This window comes from Scyliorhinus torazame, chromosome 16 (assembly GCF_047496885.1).
Source record: "Scyliorhinus torazame isolate Kashiwa2021f chromosome 16, sScyTor2.1, whole genome shotgun sequence".
Classification (NCBI taxonomy): Eukaryota; Metazoa; Chordata; class Chondrichthyes; order Carcharhiniformes; family Scyliorhinidae; genus Scyliorhinus; species Scyliorhinus torazame.
Window position 1 is genome coordinate 139,467,388 of NC_092722.1, and position 22,271 is coordinate 139,489,658.

A 22,271-nucleotide genomic window follows, 5' to 3' on the forward strand; every position below is an offset into this window, starting at 1 on the left:
ATGAAGAAGAAATATTTTATTTAAAAATTTTAAATCTGGTTTTGTTGTTTCAATGGCAGCATTTAGCCACACTGCCATTCTTGCACTTGTTACAGACCACAATATTCTTATTGAAGGGTTTGATGCCATTGGGTCGATTCCTGCTCAGTTTTGTTTTTAAGCAGCTTTTTTTATTGAATAATATATTCAGTGAACATTTTTATGGCTGAGTTAGATTTTTGTTTATTTGACAACGGAGTCAAATGATATGGGGTGACGCAGGAAAGTAGAATTGAGGCCACAATCAGATCATCAACGATCTTTATCAAACAAATGGTGCATCAGGCTTGAGGGGTCAAATGGCCTACAACTGCTCCTAGTTCATATTTATTTTCGGCAGGCTACTAACTCAGTCTCCACACCATCCTCCTTAAAGTGAGTACCTAAATTTTAATGACTTAGTATACATAAAAAGTTATGCTTTGATAATTGTTTCCTCCTATTTGCCACTTGTAGATATATTCATAATAATATCAGAAGTCTTTTTAAAAAAAAAAATTTAGTGTACCCAATTATTTTTTTCCAATTAAGGGGCAATTTACCATGGCAAATCCACCTACACTGCACATCTTTTGGGTTGTGGAGGTGAAACCCACGCAACAGGGGGAGAATGTGCAAACTCCACACGGACAGTGATCCAGAGCCGAGATTGAACCTGGGACCTCGGCGCCGTGATGCAGCAGTGCTATCCACTGTGCCACCATGCTGCCCTGTAATATCAGAAGTCTTAAGAATTTCTAGTTATATGTTATAGGTTAACACCTATGGGAGGGTCTCAATTTCAAATAGTCTATTTCAAAATGCATTCAAAACTTCCACTGATGCTGGTTAAATGAACACGAATGGTCAATACCTTCAATACCGGCAGCATGGTGGCGCAGTGGGTTAGCCCTGCTGCCTCACGACACCGAGGTCCCAGGTTCAATCCCGGCTCTGGGTCACTGTCCGTGTGGAGTTTGCACATTCTCCCCATGTTTGCGTGGGTTTCACCCCCACAACCCAAATATGTGCAGGCTAGGTGGGTTGGCCACGCTAAATTGCCTCTTAATTGGAAAAAATGAATTGGGTACTCCAAATTTATTTTTAAAAAACCTTATATGCCTGTAGGTGACACTGTGAGTAGGTATTTGCATTTTCCCATGTCACATAATATTAACTGCTAAAACAATAACCACCACATAATATTAAATGCTAAAAAGGTGGTTTGGTTTCTGTGAAATTACTGCTTTGCATTAGCCCGGGGTTTCCAAACTTTTCCAGCCACAGAAACCTTTTGACTTCCCAAGAGTACTGGCAGAACCCCAGGAAAACAGTCTCACCTCTCCCTCTCTCACACACACACACACCAGCTCTCTCACAAGCACATGCATACACTTTGCACTCTCACCTCTTATACACACATTCACACTCTCACTTTCCTCACACACTCTCCTCTCCCTCTCTCACACTCAGACCTCCCCCTCATACCTCTCCCTGCCTCTCAGACTCCCACCTCTCTTTTTCACACAACACACATTCACCTTGCTCTCCTTCCCCTTGTTCCCACCTCTCCCTCCCTCGCACACTTGCACTCACGCCTCTCTCTCTCACACAAACACACATATACACATTCACTTCCTTCTCTCATACACATACACTCATCTTTCTCTCTCATACACACATCTCTCCCTCCATTGCTCCGTGGCCGCTTCCCCTCCCACTCTCCGTGGCCGCGGCCTGCCCTGCTCCACCACTCGTCCGGACGCCTTTCCTCCCAGCCTTGCCTGGGACTTCCAATACTGGCTGTGCCACTATTTCCAGTTCATCCAATCAGAAGCCAACTTTTCAGTGCATTGGCTGGCGAGCGCGCCGATCAGTAGCCAATATAGTTTGAAAATCGCCTGCGATAAGACAAGCTGGAAAGAAAGCTGTTATCAAATTTAAAATGGCTGGAGCCACTGCAAAACTTCTGGATGTCTTCTACAGAACCCCAGGATGTCTTCTATGGAGCCCCTGGGTTCTATGGAATCCAGTTTGGGAAATGCTGCATTAGTCTTTAGTTGCCAATAGCCCTTGAAGTGTAAAGCATGTAGGCAATGAATTTAAATCAAAGGTTTTTTAAAACAAAATTTCTCAGCTACAAGTGACTTTAAGATGATAGAAATTCAGTTGGAAAGTAAATCAAACTGCTAATATCCTTAAATTATAAGTGCGTTTGAGCGGCATGGTGGCACAGTGGTTAGCACTGCTGCCTCACGACGCTGAGGTAAAGGGGGCGATCCCGTGCCCAGGTCACTGCCGTCTGGAGTTTGCACGATCTCCCCATGTCCTTGTGTGTCTCATCCCCAAACCCAAAGTTATACAGGTGAGGTGAATTGGCCACGCTAAATTGCTCCTCAATTAGATGAAAAAGAATTGGGTGCTTTACATTTATTTTAAAAACTAAGTGCATTATTCTTTTAACTACATTTTATTCTATAATTAAAAAACTGTAACATTGGCTCAGATTTTGCTGTGAATGGCAAAGGAACAGCTTTTGTCTTTCATCTCGCTGAATATCACCCACAGATTTCAAACGTGCTTGTCAGCTGAGATTTCTATCATCTGGCATCTTTGAATTTAACACCCTACAGGGAATCTGTAGTGTCTGTGAGCAAGATGAGCACCATTCTTCAATCATAGATCATACAGTGCAGAAGGAGGCCATTCGGCCCATCGAGTCTGCACCGACACACTTAAGCCCTCACTTCCACCCTATCCCCCTAACCCAAATAATCCCTCCTAACATTTTTGGACACAATGGGCAATTTAGCATGGCCAATCCATCTAACCTGCACGTCTTTCGACTGTAGATTGAAGAATCGTCAGCAAGAGAGCAAAGGAGGAAGGAAAAAACCCAAAGATGTGCACGGTAGGTGGATTGGCCACGCTAAATTGCCCCTTAATTGGTAAAAATTAATTGGTACATTACTTTTATTTAAAAAAAAGAAAAAGCCCCATAATGTTTCAGCTATTTTTCGAGTTCAGATTGTGGGTAATTAGCTGAAGTTCATGCCATGCCAGTGATCTCTGCAGATTTGATCAGCAGCCTGTGGAGGAGTAGGGTATTACCGGCAGCAATTTCCAGATTTTTGCATTGGACCACACGTGACACCAGAAGCTTCTTTCAGTTTTACCCAGTGATAATAGCGAGCACTGACAACCTACAGGTATTAGTGCAGAAAAATCCTGGCTATATGGTTTAAGGTCTCAAGTTTGCATAGTATGTTTGTATTGTCAATTTGTAAGCTGTCATTAGATTAATAGTTTTTAAGATAGTTTGTGGATGGTCAGCTCCTGAGGGTGGTCCTCACTGTGCACTTTTATCCTTGGCCATTCGCTACCCTTTCTTTATAAAAGCAAATTACTGAAGATGCTGGAATCTGAAACCAAAGAGAAAATGCTGGAAAATCTCAGCAGGTCTGGCAGCATCTGCAGGGAGAGAATAGAGCTAACGTTTCAAGTCCAGATTACCCTTTATCAAAGATTCTGCCAGACCGGCTGAGATTTTCCAGCATTTTCTCTTTGCTACCATTTCTTGCCCACTTTCTATTTCCAAAAATGTGCAGGTTAGGTGGATTGGCCATGCTAAATTGCCCTTAGTGCCCAAAAAGGTTGGGTTGGGTTGGGCGAGGTCACTGGGTTACAGGGATACGGTGTGGAGGGGTGCTTGTGTAGGGTGCTCTTTCCAAGGGCCGGTGCAGACTCTATGGGCCGAATGGCCTCCTTCTGCACTGTAAATTCTATGATTCTTCTCTTACACTGTTTAAGTTCACTTCATTCTAATGGTGGATGTCTGCTTTCTGCCTTCCTCAGTGAGCACTGGTTCGTTGCTCAAATTTGGCTCCCAAACTCGTGGACATATCTGAACTTCAAGACTAATTCTGGCATTGGACCTACCACTCCTAGATCATATGGTGATCTTCAACTTATCTACTTTGTGGCTGATTATCTGTACACCTGCCAGAACCTCATTCCCACAGGAATACCTCCCACAGTCCATCCACTAATACTCTACACTTCAAATAGCTTCTGGACTTCACTCACCCACCATACCTGTCTCTGAACTTGGACAACAGATATTCCATGATGATTCCACTCTAATTATATTAACTTTATTCTGAATTTAACTGGATATCCTTCTAATGTCTCCCCTTTATTCTGTTTACTACAGGAGTATAAGCATTTCAATAATTATGTAACCAGGTTTGCACATCGGCTGCCACTCTGGACATGAGGCCATTATGCCCACTTCCATTTTTTTTTTTTTAAACCTCCTTTTTTACATTTTATCCCTCCTTGACATTTCACTTATGTCATGTTTCCATTCATTTCTCTCCCCTTGGATACTCCATCCTCCAAAATCCCTACCCAACCCGCCAGTGCTTCTTGATCTTCCTATTCTTCCAATACCATCCCAGGCTTGGCTCCCTCTTGTCTAAGTCTATAGCTTTCCTCTGTGCCTCTCTTAGCATTGTCCAAAGGTCCATCAAAGCATTTGTTGCTGCCTCCTTACAAGCAACTGCCTCATCTGACTCTCAGCAATCTTCTATTTTAGGGGGCTAATCTCCTTCCCTTCCAAATGATCCCCCCTCTTCCAGTGCTGACCCGGTGGACTCCGCCAAAGGATCAGCTATCACCACCCCTCTCCATGTTTCCCTCCAGGTCGGCCACTCACTTGTAAACAAGGCTCCAGCTAGATATGAATTTGTTGTGGATGACTGAATCAACATCATAACCTTGACAGAAACCTAGCTTAGGGGGTTACCTTAGAACCCATAGAATAAATCCCATCGGCACATCAAGGGAGGGGGAGACTTACCTGGACACTGTGTTTCAGGAGGCAATCACACCTGTCAGAGTAAGTAGTTTAAATCCTGCCAGTGGCCAGGGACAGCAGGGTGTGACTGCAAGTCAGGCAGGTAAAGCGAACCAGCAGTCAGGAACTCAGGAGCCTCAGCCCTTGACCCTGTCCAACAGGTATGAGGCACTTGCTCCCTGTGTGGATGGCGAACAGGGTTGCAGGAAGGATGAGGCAGCTGACCAAGGCATCATGGATCAGCAGGCCATTCAAGGGGAGGGAGTAAATAGGCAAGTTGTAGTTGTAGGGGATTTTATTATCGGGGGTTAGATAGTATATTTTGTGAGCAGGATAAAGAGTCCCGCATGGTATGTTGCCTGCCCGGTGCTAGGGTGCAGGACATCTCTGACCAGCTTGAAAGGATACTGGAGAGGGAGGGGGAGGATCCAGTTGTTGTGGTCCATGTCGGTACCAACAACATAGGCAAGTCTAGGAAAGAGGACCTGTTTAGAGATTATAAAGAGCTAGGATTCAAATTAAAAAACAGGTCCTCAAGGGTCATAATCTCCGGATTATTGCCCGAGCCGCGTGCAAATTGGCATAGGCAGGCAAGAATAAGGGAAGTTAACATGTGGCTGAAAGAGTGGTGTGGGAAAGAGGGGTTCCTTTTCATGGGACACTGGCATCAGTTTTGGGACAGGGGGGACCTATACCGTTGGGATGGTCTCCACCTGAACCGAGCTGGGACCAGTGTTCTGGCGAAAAGAGTAAATAGGGTGGTCAATAGGACTTTAAACTAAAGATTGGGGGGGAAGGGAAAGTCAGGGAACCAAGAGGTGAAGTAATCAGTGGGAAGCATAGCTGCTTAGGAATACAAAAAAGCACAAAAAGAGAAAACTCAGGAGAGGTTACGATAGTCCCCATCCCACAAAATATGACACAGTGTATGGAAAGGCTCAGTAAACCAAGGTCCACCACACTAAGAGAACAAAAAGGGACGGTCAATAGAGAATTAAAGGTGCTATATTTAAATGCGCGCAGTGTACGGAACAAGGTAGATGAGCCTGTGGCCCAGATTGTGACTGGCAGGTATGATGTGGTAGGCATCACAGAGACATGGTTGCAGGGGGTTCAGGACTGGCATTTAAACATCCAGGGATTCACAACCTATCGAAAAGCCAGAGAGGTGGGCAGAGGGGGCGGGGTTGCCTTGTTAATTAGGAATGAAATTAAATCAATAGCACTAAACGACATAGGGTCAGATGATGTGGAGTCTGTGTGGGTAGAGTTGAGGAACCACAAAGGCAGGAAAACCATAATGGGAGTTATGTACAGGCCTCCTAACAGTGGTCAGGACTGGGGGCAAAAAATGCACCACGAAATAGAAAGTGCATGTCAGAAAGGCCAGGTCACAGTGATCATGGGGGACTTCAATATGCAGGTGGGACTGGGTAAATAATGCTGCCAGTGGACCCAAGGAAAGGGAATTCATTGAATGTCTACAGGAGGGCTTTTTGGAACAGCTTGTGATGGAGCCCACAAGGGAACAGGCCATTCTGGACTTAGTGTTATGTAATGAGCCAGACTTGATTAAAGATCTTAAAGTAAGGGAACACTTAGGAGGCAGTGATCATAATATGGTAGAATTCAATCTCCAATTTGAAAGAAGGTAGAATCAGATGTAAAGGTGTTACAGTTAAATAAAGGTAACTACAGGGGCATGAGGGAGGAACTGACGAAAATCGACTGGGAGCAGAGCCTAGTGGGAAAGACAGTAGAACAGCAATGGCAGGAGTTTCTGGGAGTAATTGAGGACACAGTACAGAGGTTCATCCCAAAGAAAAGAAAGGTTATCAGAGGGTGGATTAGGCAGCCATGGCTGACAAAGGAAGTTAGGGAATGCATCAAAGCAAAAGAGAAAGCCTATAATGTGGCAAAGAGTAGTGGGAAGTCAGAAGATTGGGAAGGCTACAAAAACAAACAGAGGATAACAAAGAGAGAAATAAGGAAAGAGAAGATCAAATATGAAGGTAGGCCAGGAACATTAGGAATGATAGTAAAAGTTTCTTTAAATACATTAAAAACAAACGGGAGGCAAAAGTAGACATTGGGCCGCTCCAAAATGACGCGGTAATCTGGTGATGGGAGACAAGGAAATAGCGGAGGAACTAAATAAGTACTTTGCGTCAGTCTTCACAGTAGAAAACATGAGTAATATCCCAACAATTCAGGAGAGTCAGGGGGCACAGTTGAATATGGTAGCCATCACAAAGGAGAAAGTGCTAGAGAAACTAAGAGGTCTAAAAATTGATAAATCTCCAGGCCCAGATGGGCTACATCCTAGCGTTCTAAAGGAGATGGCTGAAGAAATAGTGGAGGCGTTAGTTATGATCTTTCAAAAGCCACTGGAGTCAGGGAAAGTCCTAGAGGATTGGAAAATCGCTGTTGTAACCCCCCTGTTCAAGAAGGGAACAAGGAAAAAGATGGAAAATTATAGGCCAATTAGCCTAACCTCGGTTGTTTGCAAGATTCTAGAATCCATTGTTAAGGATGAGATTTCTAAATTCTTGGAAGTGCAGGGTCGGATTAGGACAAGTCAGCATGGATTTAGTAAGGGGAGGTCGTGCCTGACAAACCTGTTAGAGTTCTTTGAAGAGATAACAAATAGGTTAGACCAAGGAGAGCCAATGGATGTTATCTATCTTGACTTCCAAAAGGCCTTTGATAAGGTGCCTCACGGGAGACTGCTGAGTAAAATAAGGGCCCATGGTATTCGAGGCAAGGTACTAACATGGATTGACGATTGGCTGTCAGGCAGAAGGCAGAGAGTTGGGATAAAAGGTTTTTTTTCGGAATGGCAACCAGGGACGAGTGGTGTCCCGCAGGGTTCAGTGTTGGGGCCACAGCTGTTCTCCTTATATATTAACGATCTAGGTGACGGGACTGGGGCATTCTGGCTAAGTTTGCCAATGATACAAAGATAGGTGGAGGGGCAGGTAGTATGGAGGAGGTGGGGAGGCTGCAGAAAGATTTAGACAGTTTAGGAGAGTGGTCCAAGAAATGGCTGATGAAATTCAACGTGGGCAAGTGTGAGGTCTTGCACTTTGGAAAAAAGAATAGAGGCATGGACTATTTTCTAAACGGTGACAAAATTCATAATGCTGAAGTGCAAAGGGACTTGGGAGTCCTAGTCCAGGATTCTCTAAAGGTAAACTTGCAGGTTGAGTCCGTAATTAAGAAAGCAAATGCAATGTTGTCAGTTATCTCAAGAGGCTTGGAATATAAAAGCAGGGATGTACTTCTGCAGCTTTATAAAGCATTAGTTAGGCCCCATTTAGAATACTGTGAGCAATTTTGGGCCCCACACCTCAGGAAGGACATACTGGCACTGGAGCGGGTCCAGCGGAGATTCACACGGATGATCCCAGGAATGGTAGGCCTAACATACGATGAACGTCTGAGGATCCTGGGATTATATTCATGGAATTTAGAAGGTTGAGAGAAGATCTAATAGAAACTTACAAGATAATGAATGGCTTAGATAGGGTGGTTGTAGGGAAGTTGTTTCCATTAGCAGGGGAGACTAGGACCCGGGGGCACAGCCTTAGAATAAAAGGGAGTCACTTTAGAACAGAGATGAGGAGAAATTTCTTCAGCCAGAGAGTGGTGGGTCTGTGGAATTCATTGCCACAGAGGGCGGTGGAGGCCGGGACGTTGAGTGTCTTTAAGACAGAAGTTGATAAATTCTTGATTTCTCGAGGAATTAAGGGCTATGGAGAGCGAGTAAATGGAGTTGAAATCAGCCATGATTGAATGGTGGAGTGGATTCGATGGGCCGAATGGCCTTACTTCCGCTCCTATGTCTTATGGTCTTAAGGCTGCAGCGACCTCCAAAAGAGCACCCTACCCAGGCCCATTTCCCCACCCTATTCCTGTAACCCCACCTAACCTACAGATCTTTGGACATTAAGGGGTAATTTAGCATGGCAAATCCACCGTACCTGCACATCATTATGAACCCGACGTATGAAGCCTTCTTGCCAGCTAAATCTTTGGCCATTTGTCTGGCCCATTTATCTGGCTGCTTAACTGCCATTCAGTGCTTTATGCACAGGAATTTGCTACACCAAAATATTCTGAAGCAATTGCCTTTGGTTCCACCACAAGTTACATTCTCTAGCTACCAACTTTATCCTTCTCCCTGATAACACTCTGATGCTGAACCAAACTGCTCATATCCTTGGTGATATATCTAACCCATAGAGAAGCTCCTGACCAAAACCGAAATGTGTACTATTACTAATCGGGCGTTGGTTCAGCAGAATTGTGTGGACAGCTGGTTTGTGATGCAGAGGCCAGCAGTGCTGGTTCAATTCCCGTACCCTGCTGAGGTTATTCATGAAGGCCCCACCTTCTCAACCTTGCCCCTTGCCTGAGATCCTCAGATTAAATCACCACCAGTTAACTCTCCCCCTCAAAAGGGGAAAGCAGCCTATAGTCATCTGGGGCTATGGTGACTTTTACTTTTATGAAGACTGCTTATTTCCAACTCTAACATTGCCGGACTCCACTCCTCCCTCAGCTCACCATCTGTTGACATCCTCATCCATGCCGTTATAACCTCTTAACCGTAAATCTCATAACCTCTTAGCCGTAACCTTTATAGTGAGATGGTGGCATAGTAGTGTCACTGAGCTAGTAATTCAGAAACCCTTGGGATAGGGTCTCCAATCCCTAAGGCAGCTGGTGGAATTTAAATTCAATAAAAAAGTCTGGAAATTTGAAAGCCAATATCAGTAATGGTGATCAGAAAACTATTAGCGATTGTCGTAAAAATCCAACTGGTTCAGTACCATCCTTTAGAGAAGGAAATCTGCTCTCTTTAACTGCATGGTCGTGTCTACATGTGACTCCAGCAATGTGATTGATTATTAACTGTCCTCAAGGGTAATCTGAGATGGACAAACAAATGCTGGCTTTGCCAGTCATGCCCTCATCCCATGAAAGAATAAAATAATTTCCAATACACTCCTTGTTGACCTCTCACATTCTGCCCTCTGTAACACTGAGGTCATCCAAAACTCCGCTGCACGTCCAGACTCACATCAGGTCCCATCCACTCTGTGCTCACGGACTAAATTGGTTCCTGGTTAAGTAATACCCTACTTTAAGATCATTTTCAAATCCTTCCACTCTCTCATCGCACCTTATCTCTGTAATTTGCTTCAGCCCTCTAATCCACCCAAGATATTTGCACTCCTTTAATTCTGGCCTCTCTTCAAAGTCCCTAATTTTAATCATTCCAGTATTGGCAGCCACACATTCAGCTGCCAAGGTCCTGAGCTCTGGAGTTTCCACCCAAACCTTCCCCCTCATTTACCTTTTTGAAGGTGTTAACCTTAAAACCTACTTCTTTCACCTACCTCAGGCCCCAATCTCTCCTCGAGTGGCACTTGAGATAACATTCCTAAGAAATGCCTTTTGGCCATTTCACTATATGAAAAGGACTATATAAATAAGTTGTTGTTGTTATTGAAGACCAACCCTATGCTTAGCCCAGTGAGCAGGAGATTGAGCAGAAGACCATAAGAATCAGGAGCAGAATTAGGCCATTCGGTCCATCGAGTCTGCTATGTTTCTCATCCCCATTCTCCTGCCTTCTCCCCATAACCCTGATCCCCTTATTAATCAAGCCAGGACATTGGGTTGATAGCCAGCTGGTTGCTTGATGAGAGTAAACTGATGACTTCCTGTTTTGCATCCATTCGGGCCTCATGATAGGGGGGGGGGGGGGAAGAGTTTATGAATCAAGCCAATAACCTGTCTGTATAAAAAGGGATCTTCATTACAGAAACAATCCAGAGCACAATGTGCTACCTATGTAAATAGTGGATGAAATTGGTTGACTGATGTGCATAGAAGAGAAAAAAGTAAAAATCATTGCATGCCGCCACACTGGGTCTAGTTGTAGCAAAGTATGTAATTCAGAGTTATATTCATATTTTCATTTACCTTGGAATGCTAGATATAGTCGACAGGAACCCTGCACCCCAGACTTTCTTAGATTGAGAAGGTTCTTCCTTTTTCTCTTCTTGAATTAGTTTTTGTTTCAGTGTTTTGAATCGTTGCCGCTCTTTCTCATCAGAGAAACTTAAACTGGATTCTGTTCGTACATTCAGTTGCAGTTTTTCAATTGATGGCATTTCTAAAAAAAATTGAAGGACAGGTCACTAAAATGTAACACCATTTGATATGATTTATGAAGTCAAAGGATACAGATAATGGGCAAGTGTGCATCCTAAAATTTTGGGAACCAAAGGAAATCAGCATATGGAACTCGGTGAACACACTATCATTACAACAGCATTGCAAATTTGCTACTTAATAACAGGTAAGCAGCAGCCTTGCCATTTACAAAGAATGTGTCTAAAATGTAAATACATGTGTGTGGATACGAATACAAAACTGCATTGCTATTCAATAAATCATTACGTTCAGTCTCGACTGAGCTTCATAAATAGTAAGAAACAGCCAAGCTGTTTTTCTCGATGGGAAGAGAAAATTTAGGTTGAAAATTTACTCACGCTCACAATCCTTCCAGCACCCAGCTACAAAGCAGAGTTTCACCTGGCAGCCAGCATTATTATTGTATTTAATATTTCTTTGAGACTCCAATTAAAGACAGGGTGCAATATTCCCAAAAGGGAACAAAGTCCCCAAGCAAGCGCAGTGCCGAGAAACACATGGTTATTCAACACGACTCGCTTTGAATAAGGGGCCTGGACGGGGAACGTGCAGCCGAGACCGCACATAGTCCAGTTTTTTTACAATGGGGAGCTCCGCTCGCTCCAACTCCCCGTTGCAACGAGAGATCATTTTTAAATGGCATTCCGATCTGAGGCCCACAAAAAAAACAACCTCCCCCCAGCACAAATGCAATATGGAAGGGTCCCCGCCCCCCGCACCGCCCCCCTCCCAATACCCACTATCAGGGTGACAGGTGGCAGAACCAGGGCACCACCCTGGCCAAAGGTGCTGCTGGGTGCCTCTGATCACATTGGAGACACCCACAAGTGCCGTTCCGTCTGGTCCATTTGTGGGAACCAGTACCAAACGGTGCTTGTCCGATTCCCCGAGGTAGGTACCCTAAGCCGCAGCGACCTCAGGAACTTGCACATTAAAGTAAGGCTTACTGCCTTGCTCTAATATAAAAATTTGCCAAATAGTGGTCCTGCCCGTCGTGGGCGGGATCCACCTTGCAACATCTCTCAAGATTACAGTGAATCGCGTGAGGCGTTGCGAGCCAGGTAGTACCTGGGAGCGGGGTCTCCCGGCTTCCACCGGCCACATTGCGCTGCGGCGAGATGCTTCTCCGGCGCAGTGTGGCTGGAGGGTCGTGCCCATAAATCAGAGATTTATGGCACAGGTTGAGGCCATTGAGCCCATTATGTCTGCGTTGGCTGAAAAAGAGCAATCCAATTGAAACCTACTTTCCAGCTCTGGGCCTGTAACCTGGTAAATTAAAGCACTTCAAATGTATAACCAAGTACCTTTTAAACGTGATGAGGGTTTCTGCTTCTACAAAATGTCAGGAAATGAGTTCCAGACCCGATCACTCTCTGGGATAAAAATATCTCCTCAACTTCCCTCTAATCCTCTACGAATTACTTTAAATCTGTGCCTCCTGATTATTGGCCTCTCTGCTAAAGGGGTCCTTCTGACCCACACTATTTAGGCTCCTCATAACTTCACACAAAGTGTTCCAAAAAACACAACCCATACCTAAAGTGATTAATTCCGGTCAGCATCCTCATAAATCACTTGTGCATCATATCCTTCCTGTAATGAGTGAACAGTATACAGTATTCTGCCTATAATGAGTTATTTATGAGTTTGTGTTGGTTGAGCATACCATCCCTGCTATTATATTCTATGGGTGGGATTTTCCAGCCCCACCACAGTGGGTTCCCCTGCAATGGATGTGGCAATCCAACCAAAGGTTAATCGACTCCGGCGGGGCTGGAAGATCATCTAATGTCTCGTCTAAAGAAGGAAAACATGCTATATACCTTCTTAGCTATCTATGGATAAAAGAGCTAACCTCCAGAGGTGAGGTGAGGTGAGAGTGAAATCAAGGCCGCATTTGACTGAGTGTGGCATCAAGGAGCCCAAGCAAAAGATGTCGATGGGAATCAGAGGAAAATTCTCCACTGGCTGGAATCATGCCTGGCACAAAGGAAGATGGTTGTGATTGCTGGAGGCAAACATCTCTGTTCCAAGTCATCACTGCAGGAGTTCCTGAGGGTAGTGTCCTTGGCCCAACCATCTTCAGCTGCTTCATCAATAACCTTCTTTCCATCATAACATCAGAAGTGGGGATGTTTGCTGATGATTGCATAACATTCAGCACCATTTGTGACTCCTCAGATACAGAAGCAGTCCATCTCCAACTGCAGCAAGGCCTGGGCAAGTGCCAGGCAATGACCATCTCCAACAAGGGAGAATCTAACCATCACTTCTTGACAGTCAATGATATTACTATCGCTGAATCACTCACTATCAACATCCTTGGGAATACTATTGACCAGAAAACAAACTGGACTAGCCAGAAAAGTACGGTGGCTTCAAGTGCAGGTCAGAGGCTAGTGGCTGGATTCTCCGCCCCGCCACGCCACTTTTCAGCCTTGACCCGCCGGCGGGATTCTCCGTTATGCTGGCCGGTCAATGGGGTTTCCCATTGTGGGGCAGCCCCACGCCATCGGGAAACCTCCAGGCGCCGGCAAAACGGAGAATCATGCCGGCGGAGAGTCCCGCCCTAGGCATCCTGCAGCAAGTAACTCACCTCCTGACTCCCAAAGCTTGTCCATCCACAAGGTACAAGTGAGGAGTATAATGAAACATTCTCCATTTGCCTGGATGCGTGCAGCTCCAACACCCAAGAAGCTGACATCCAGGACAAAACAGCCCCCTTGATTGGCACCCCATCAACAAACATTCACTCCCTCCACCATGATGCACAGTGGCAACAGTGTGTACCATCTGCAAGATGCACTGTAGGAACTCACCAAGGTTCCTTAGGCAGCACCTTGCATAGCCATGACCACTACCGTCCAGAAGGACAAGGGCAGCAAACACATGTGAACATCATCACCTGGACGTTCCCCTCCAAGCTTCTCACCATTTTTTTTTTCCAATTAATTCTTTTTCCAATTTAGGGGCAATTTAGTGTGGCCAATCCACCTAGCTTGCACATTTTTGGGTTGTGGGGGCGAAACCCATGCAAACACGGGGAGAATGTGCAAACTCCACATGGACAGAGACCCAGAGCTGGGATCGAACCTGAGACCTCGGCGCCATGAGGCCGCAGTGCTAACCCACTGCGCCACTGTGCTGCCCAGCTTCTCATCATCCTGACTTGAAAATTTAACACTGTTCCTTCACTGTTGCCGGGTCAAAATCCTGGAACTGTCTCTCTAACAGCACTGAGGGTGTACCTACATCACATGAGCTGCAGTGGTTCAGGAAGGCAGCTCATCACCATCCCAAGGGCAATTGGGAATGGGCATTAAATGCTGCCCTATAAGACCATTAGTCATAGGAGCAGAATTAGGCCACTCGGCTCATCGAGTCTGCTCTGCCATTCAATCATGGCTGATATTTTCTCATCCCCATTCTCCTGCCTTCTCCCCATATCCCCTTATTAAATCAAGAACCTATCTATCTCTGTCTTAATGAAACTCAGTGATTTGGCCTCCACAGCCTTCTGCAGCAAAGTGTTCCACAGATTCACCACCCTCTGGCTGAAGAAATTCCGCCTCATCTCTGTTTTAAAGGATTGTCCCTTTAGTCTGAGATGGTGTCCTCTGGTTCTAGTTTTTCCTACAAGTGGAAACATCCTCTCCACGACCACTCTATCCAGGCCGCACAGTATCCTGTAAGTTTCAATAAGATCCCCCCTCATCCTTCTAAACTCCAATGTGTACAGACCCAGAGTCCTCAACTGTTCCTCATACGACAAGTACTTCATTCCAGGGATCATTCTTGTGAACTTCCTCTGGACCCTTTCCAAGGCCAGTACATCCTTACTTAGATACCGGGCCCAAAACTGCTCACAATACTCCAAATGGGTCTGACCAGAGCCTTATACACCATCGCATTTGCCTTCTTAATTGCCGACTGAACCTGCACATTAACCTTAAGAGAATCGTGAACAAGGACTCCCAAGTCCCTTTGTGCTTCTGATTTCCTAAGCATTTCCCTATTTAGAAAATAGTCTATGCCTAAATTCCTCCTTCCAAAGTGCATAACCTCACACTTTTCCATTGTATTTCATTTGCCACTTCATTGCCCACTCTCCTAGCTTGTCCAAGTCCTTCTGCAGCCCCCTTGCTTCCTCAATACTATCTGCCCTCTACAGATCTTTGTATCATCTGCAAACTTAGCAACAGTGCCTTCAGTTCCTTCTTCCAGATCATTAATGTAAATTGTGAAAAGCTGTGGTCCCAGCACAGACCAGAGGCACACCACTAGTCACCGGCTTCCATCCTGAAAACGACACCTTTATCCCCACTCTTTGCCTTCTGCCAGTCAGCCAATCCTCTATCCATGCCAGAATCTTACCCTTAACACCATTGGCTTTTAACTTATTTAACAATCTCCTATGTGGCACCTTGTCAAAGGCCTTCTGGAAAGCTAAATAAATCACGTTCACTGGTTCTCCTTTGTCTAACTTCCTTGTTACCTCCTCAAAGAACTCTAACAGATTTATCAGACACGCATGGCTTTGACAAAGCCATGCTGACTCTAATCAGCCCGAATCAACAATGTCGACATTCTATGAATGAAAAAAATATATAGCTGCCCTGCTTCCTTAAGGGACTTCAGGGCCCCTGTGCTCAACTATACTTCTCCATATCTGACCATTGCCTTGTCCTGTTTGCTCTTCCCAAGTGTATTATCACACACCTCGGGGTTAAATTCTATTCTCCACATTTCTTTTAAAAAAATGTTTTTGTACATGATATACTTGCAAATGTACACACAGAAAAAAATATCCAGAGGAAGTAACACATAGCAGAAAAGAGGGAGGGGCTTTCTCCCCCCTTCTCTTTTTTTAATACAAAACAAGCAAAACAAAACCGAGTGGAGGGGGCACCTGGGTGGATGTCACTTGCATCTCTTGGTCATTTTTTGTTCGTTTTTGTCCATTTGCCTCAGCTTCGGCCATCTGTTGTTCCTTCTTCCTGTTCTTTTTCTCTCTCTCTCGTCTTGCTGTGCTTGTTGTGGTCGTTGTCGTTACTTGTGCTCTCCCCCCAGTTTGTGTTCCCTCCTCTTTCCTCCCTTCTGGCTCCCCTCTGTTGTTCTCCTTCCCTCGTCCTCCCTTCCTCCGTACGCCCCTCCCACCCCCTTCTTTCCTGCTATTCTCCATTCTCTCCTGCTGGGTTTGGCCACTCCCTTTTGCTCTACCCAGCCCCCCACTCCCGGTCCTCGCACCCTTCCCTCTCTTCTATCATGTTCTGGCTACTTTCCCCTGGCTCTTGGCTACTTGCTTATTTGTTTGTTGGCCACAAACAGGTCCGGGACAGTCGGGTGAATGGCTCCCATGTTTTGAAGAAGCCATCTTCCGACCCTCGGATGGCAAATTTGATTTTCTCCATTTGGTGAAATCATTCTCCACATTTCTGCCCATCTGGGAGAACTAGGGAATAGGGACAGTGGGGCTCTGAGGCAGAGCAGACAGGGAGAAGTTGCTGAACACAGCGGGTCTGGTGGCCTGAAGTGCATATGTTTTAATGCAAGAAGTATTACGGGTAAAGCAGATGAACTTAGAGCTTGGATTAGTACTTGGAACTATGATTTTGTTGCCATTACAGAGACCTGGTTGAGGGAAGGGCAGGATTGGCAGCTAAACGTTCCAGGATTTAGATGTTTCAGGCGGGATAGAGGGGGATGTAAAAGGGGTGGCGGAGTTGCGTTACTGGTTAGGGAGAATATCACAGCTGTACTGCGGGAGGACACCTCAGAGGGCAGTGAGGCTATATGGGTAGAGATCTGGAATAAGAAGGGTGCAGTCACAATGTTGGGGGTTTACTACAGGCCTCCCAACAGCCAGCGGGAGACAGAGGAGCAGATAGGTAGACAGATTTTGGAAAAGAGTAAAAACAACAGGGTTGTGGTGATGGGAGACTTCAACTTCCCCAATATTGACTGGGACTCACTTAGTGCCAGGGGCTTAGACGGGGCGGAGTTTGTAAGGAGCATCCAGGAGGGATTCTTAAAACAATATATGGACAGTCCAACTAAGGAAGGGGCGGTACTGGACCTAGTATTGGGGAATGAGCCCGGCCAGGTGGTAGGTGTTTCAGTAGTGGAGCATTTCGGGAACAGTGACCACAATTCAGTTTTAAAGTGCTGGTGGACAAGGATAAGAGTGGTCCTAGGATGAATGTGCTAAATTGGGGGAAGGCTAATTATAACAATATTAGGCAGGAACTGAAGAACATAGATTGGGGGCGGATGTTTGAGGGCAAATCAACATCTGACATGTGGGAGGCTTTCAAGTGTCAGTTGAAAGGAATTCAGGTCCGGCATGTTCCTGTGAGGAAGAAGGATAAATACGGCAATTTTCGTGAACCTTGGATAACGAGAGATATTGTAGTCCTCGTCAAAAAGAAAAAGGAGGCATTTGTCAGGGCTAAAAGGCTGGGAACGGACGAAGCCTGTGTGGAATATAAGAAAAGTAGGAAGGAACTTAAGCAAAGAGTCAGGAGGGCTAGAAGGGTCACGAAAAGTCACTGTCAAATAGGGTTAAGGAAAATCCCAAGGCTTTTTACACGTACATAAAAAGCAAGAGGGTAGCCAGGGAAAGGGTTGGCCCACTGAAGGATAGGCAAGGGAATCTATGTGTGGAGCCAGAGGAAATGGGCGAGGTACTAAATGAATACTTTGCATCAGTATTCACCAAAGAGAAGAAATTGGTAGATGTTGAGTCTGGAGAAGGATGTGTAGATAGCCTGGGTCACATTGAGATCCAAAAAGACGAAGTGTTGGGTGTCTTAAAAAATATTAAGGTAGATAAGTCCCCAGGGCCTGATGGGATCTACCCCAGAATACTGAAGGAGGCTGGAGAGGAAATTGCTGAGGCCTTGACAGAAATCTTTGCATCCTCACTGTCTTCAGGTGATGTCCCGGAGGACTGGAGAATAGCCAATGTTGTTCCTCTGTTTAAGAAGGGTAGCAAGGATAATCCAGGGAACTACAGGCCGGTGAGCCTTACTTCAGTGGTAGGGAAATTACTGGAGAGAATTCTTCGAGACAGGATCTACTCCCATTTGGAAGCAAATGGACGTATTAGTGAGAGGCAGCATGGTTTTGTGAAGGGGGGGTAGTGTCTCACTAACTTGATAGAGTTTTTCGAGGAGGTCACTACGATGATTGATGCAGGTAGGGCAGTGGATGTTGTCTATATGGACTTCAGTAAGGCCTTTGACAAGGTCCCTCATGGTAGACTAGTACAAAAGGTGAAGTCACACGGGATCAGGGGTGAGCTGGCAAGGTGGATACAGAACTGGCTAGGTCATAGAAGGCAGAGAGTAGCAATGGAAGGATGCTTTTCTAATTGGAGGGCTGTGACCAGTAGTGTTCCACAGGGATCAGTGCTGGGACCATTGCTCTTTGTAGTATATATAAATGATTTGGAGGAAAATGTAACTGGTCTGATTAGTAAGTTTGCAGACGACACAAAGGTTGGTGGAATTGCGGATAGCGATGAGGAATGTCAGAGGATACAGCAGAATTTAGATGGTTTGGAGACTTGGGCGGAGAGATGGCAGATGGAGTTTAATCCGGTCAAATGTGAGGTAATGCATTTTGGAAGGTCTAATGCAGGTAGGGAATATACAGTGAATGGTAGAACCCTTTAGATTATTGAAAGTCAAAAAGATCTAGGAGTACAGGTCCACAGGTCAATGAAAGGGGCAACACAGGTGGAGAAGGTAGTCAAGAAGGCATACGGCATGCTTGCCTTCATTGGCCGGGGCATTGAGTGTAAGAATTGGCAAGTCATGTTGCAGCTGTATAGAACCTTAGTTAGCCCACACTTGGAGTATAGTGTTCAATTCTGGTCGACACACTACCAGAAGGATGTGGAGGCTTTAGAGAGGGTGCAGAAGAGATTTAGCAGAATGTTGCCTGGTATGGAGGGCATTAGCTATGAGGAGCGGTTGAATAAACTCGGTTTGTTCTCACTGGAACGAAGGAGGTTGAGGGGGACCTGATAGAGGTCTACAAAATTATGAGGGGCATAGACAGAGTGGATAGTCAGAGGTTTTTCCCCGGGGTAGAGGGGTCAATTACTCGGGGGCATAGGTTTAAGGTGAGAGGGGCAAGGTTTAGAGTAGATGTACGTGGCAAGTTTTTTACGCAGAGGGTAGTGGGTGCCTGGAACACGCTACCGGAGGAGGTGGTGGAAGCAGGGACGATAGTGACATTTAAGGGGCATCTTGACCAAAACATGAATAGGATGGGAATAGAGGGATACGGACCCAGGAAGTGTAGAAGATTGTAGTTTAGTCGGGCAGCATGGTCGGCACAGGCTTGGAGGGCCGAAGGACCTGTTCCTGTGCTGTACATTTCTTTGTTCTTTGTTCAGTCCATTCACATTTCCCTGCAGCCTAAAGCTTTCTTCTTTACTATGAACCACATTGTCAACTTTTGTAGTAGGTGCATATTAAGTCTTGCCATCTAAACTAAAGTCTAACCCACTGATATCTGCATCACAAGTTTGGGGACCTACATGTTGTGCATTCTGTAACATCTGCCTAAATCTGGATAGTACTTCTGCAGTATCTTGGAGATTCAAATGTAACCACCAGTTGGGTTTCTACCCAAAGCACAGCATTATTACTTCCAATGCCAAAGTATTATATTTTAGAGCAGGCCTAACAGAAATAGCATTAGTCCATGGTTTTCTGTGAACAATAACTTCAATGGCTCTTGTATCTGCTCTTGAACAGTAGGTTAAAACCAGCTAATTGTATTAAAATGAGTAAGGCGCAAAACAAAATGGCTGCATCATGAGGCTAAAAGGAGCAGCTCCTGGGTGGGAAGGAGCTTTAGACTGTGTTGCAGCAGGACAAACAGCATTGAAATCTGAAGACAACCGTAGCTACATTTCAGCCACGCCACTAGATGGAGTATCTCTCCTTGGTTGAATCACAATTTCTGTGGTCCATCAAAGACAGTTGATGGCAATCTTGGAGAGCTTTGTGATTCTGACCATCCTCCGCAAACTGACAAAGAAAACTTGACAATGGGAATATTTGCACAGTGGCCTCAAAAGCAAAAATATTGTGCGGCTTCATATGTGATGTGGTGCAGCATTAATTATTATAATGGTCAAACTGTCTGTTTGGTGTAATTGCATTATAATTTCAAAAATGCCTAGATTTAATCCTGTTACTATAAGGAATTTTCATTAATGTGACAAATATTGCGAGGCAAACCAATTTTCAACAGAGTTCGCAGATCAATCTACAACAGGCATGGAAAAACAATTTCTTGTTTCTGATGATTTGAGTGTGGTATTTTCAAGATCTTTGCAGCTATTGATTTCTGCTGCAGGCATCCTCCAAACTGAAATGATTGGATTATCAGAGCTTTCCCAGCTGACAGCAAAGCTGTGGAAAACAAAATGAAGCTCCTGCACTTACACAGTACTAATTTATGACTTGCAAATAAGAGAGATTCAAATTGGGCGAGGAAATTAAATAGAAAGGTAAAATGCAATGATAATTATTCCACCCAAGCAAAATCATTGACAATAGTTTGAGCAACTGTTGGGATATTGCAGTTCACTGTGTAAATGCTCAAATTTGTAAAACATAAAGCAAGCTAATGGCTGAATGCCCACCCCAGTGCACATGAATGAGGACATAAATTTGTAAACGTAGATAGAGTTTTCATGAGAAATTTAAATATTTCACAGGATCACTTTCTTTGTATTGTATGTAAATTTTGCATCACTGTGCAAAACCTCCTTGTTTCTTTCAATAATTAAATCTTTAAACCACGAAGCAACTCTCAAAAAATTCTGTGAAAAATATTAATGTTGAAAGTTCATGTAGTTCTGTTTTGAGGGTTGCAATTTTACTTCTAATTAAAAAAAGGTTCAAGTAAGTGTGCTACTACTATGTACCCATGTTTTTATTTTTTTTGCCATACATTGTGTTTACCTATCAGCATTTATAGGTAGCCACAGCTATCTATATCTGATCTTTCAAATATTCATTACGGCAACAGGTAACAAAGCCCCTCCCTCCCTGCATCCCACCCAACCACTCACCCCCCTGCCATCCCAGTACCCGCCTCCCTATTCCAACCTATTCCCCCGGTCTAGGACTCAATACTTCGGAAAGAAGTCTACAAATAGCTTCCACCTCAAGGTGAATCACTCCGCCGCCCCTCAAAGGGCAAACTTAATTTTTTCTGAATGCAGAAACTCTGACAAATCACTCACCCATACTCCGAGTCCCGGCAACACAACAAAATCCATCTCCGGGCTATCAGGGAGGCATAGGCCAAGACGTCGGCCTCTCTCCCAATCTGAACTCCTGGATCCTCTGACTCTATAAATATCGCCACCTCTGGACTCGGAGGTACCTCTATCCCCAAAGTCTTTGACATTACGTCTGAAAATCACTTTCAAAACCCCCTCAACCTCAGGCATGCCCAAAACATGTGCACATGGTTCGTCCCACCCGCACACTGCCCAGACCGATCCGCCACCCCCGAAAAGAACCACTCATCTTGGACACTGTCATGTGGGCTCTACGCACCACCTTAAAATTGGATAAGACACAACCTAGAAGAAGACGACGAGAATGCATTTACCCTCCACAACTTCCCTCCACACTCCAGCCCCCAACCCCAACCTCCATAACTCCTCCTCCCTCTTGCGCCTGACCTCCTCCACGGAAGCACACTCCCTCTTCATCAGCTCCCCATACATGTCCACAGTCTTGCCCTCCCCAATGTCATCTTCGGACAAAAGCTCATCCTGTAGTACCGGGGTCGGCAGCGCCGGATAGGACAGTATATCATTCCTAACAAATTTCCTAACCTGCAGATACCTGAACTTATTCCTCTTTCCAGGTCTGCAAAAATTTCTCCCACAAACAAATCCCTGAAGTACTCTATCCCCAACTGCTGCCACCTCCATCCAACCCCGGCAGCACAAGCCTGTGATTGCCACAAATCGGCACCCACTGTGACAGGCCTTCCAACCAAAGTCGGTCTACACTGGTTTCAAACCCTCAGTGCCGATACCACCACAGGACATGTGGCATACCGAACCGGTGAGAACGAAAGGGGCGCCAACAAGAGTGCCCTTCAAGCTGGCCTCCCGACACAAGGC

General features: G+C 45.2%; 1 protein-coding gene across 3 annotated transcripts in view; it reads right to left on the reverse strand.

Moving 5' to 3' along the window:
- LOC140393105 (leucine-rich repeat-containing protein 27-like) overlaps positions 1 to 22,271 on the reverse strand; it is a 142,082-nt gene that overhangs the window by 37,442 nt on the left and 82,369 nt on the right. For all 3 annotated transcript variants that reach the window (XM_072479147.1, XM_072479148.1, XM_072479149.1), the window contains one exon: positions 10,871 to 11,063. In XM_072479147.1, the coding sequence (XP_072335248.1) occupies positions 10,871 to 11,063 (193 nt within the window). The remainder of the gene's footprint in view (positions 1 to 10,870; positions 11,064 to 22,271) is intronic.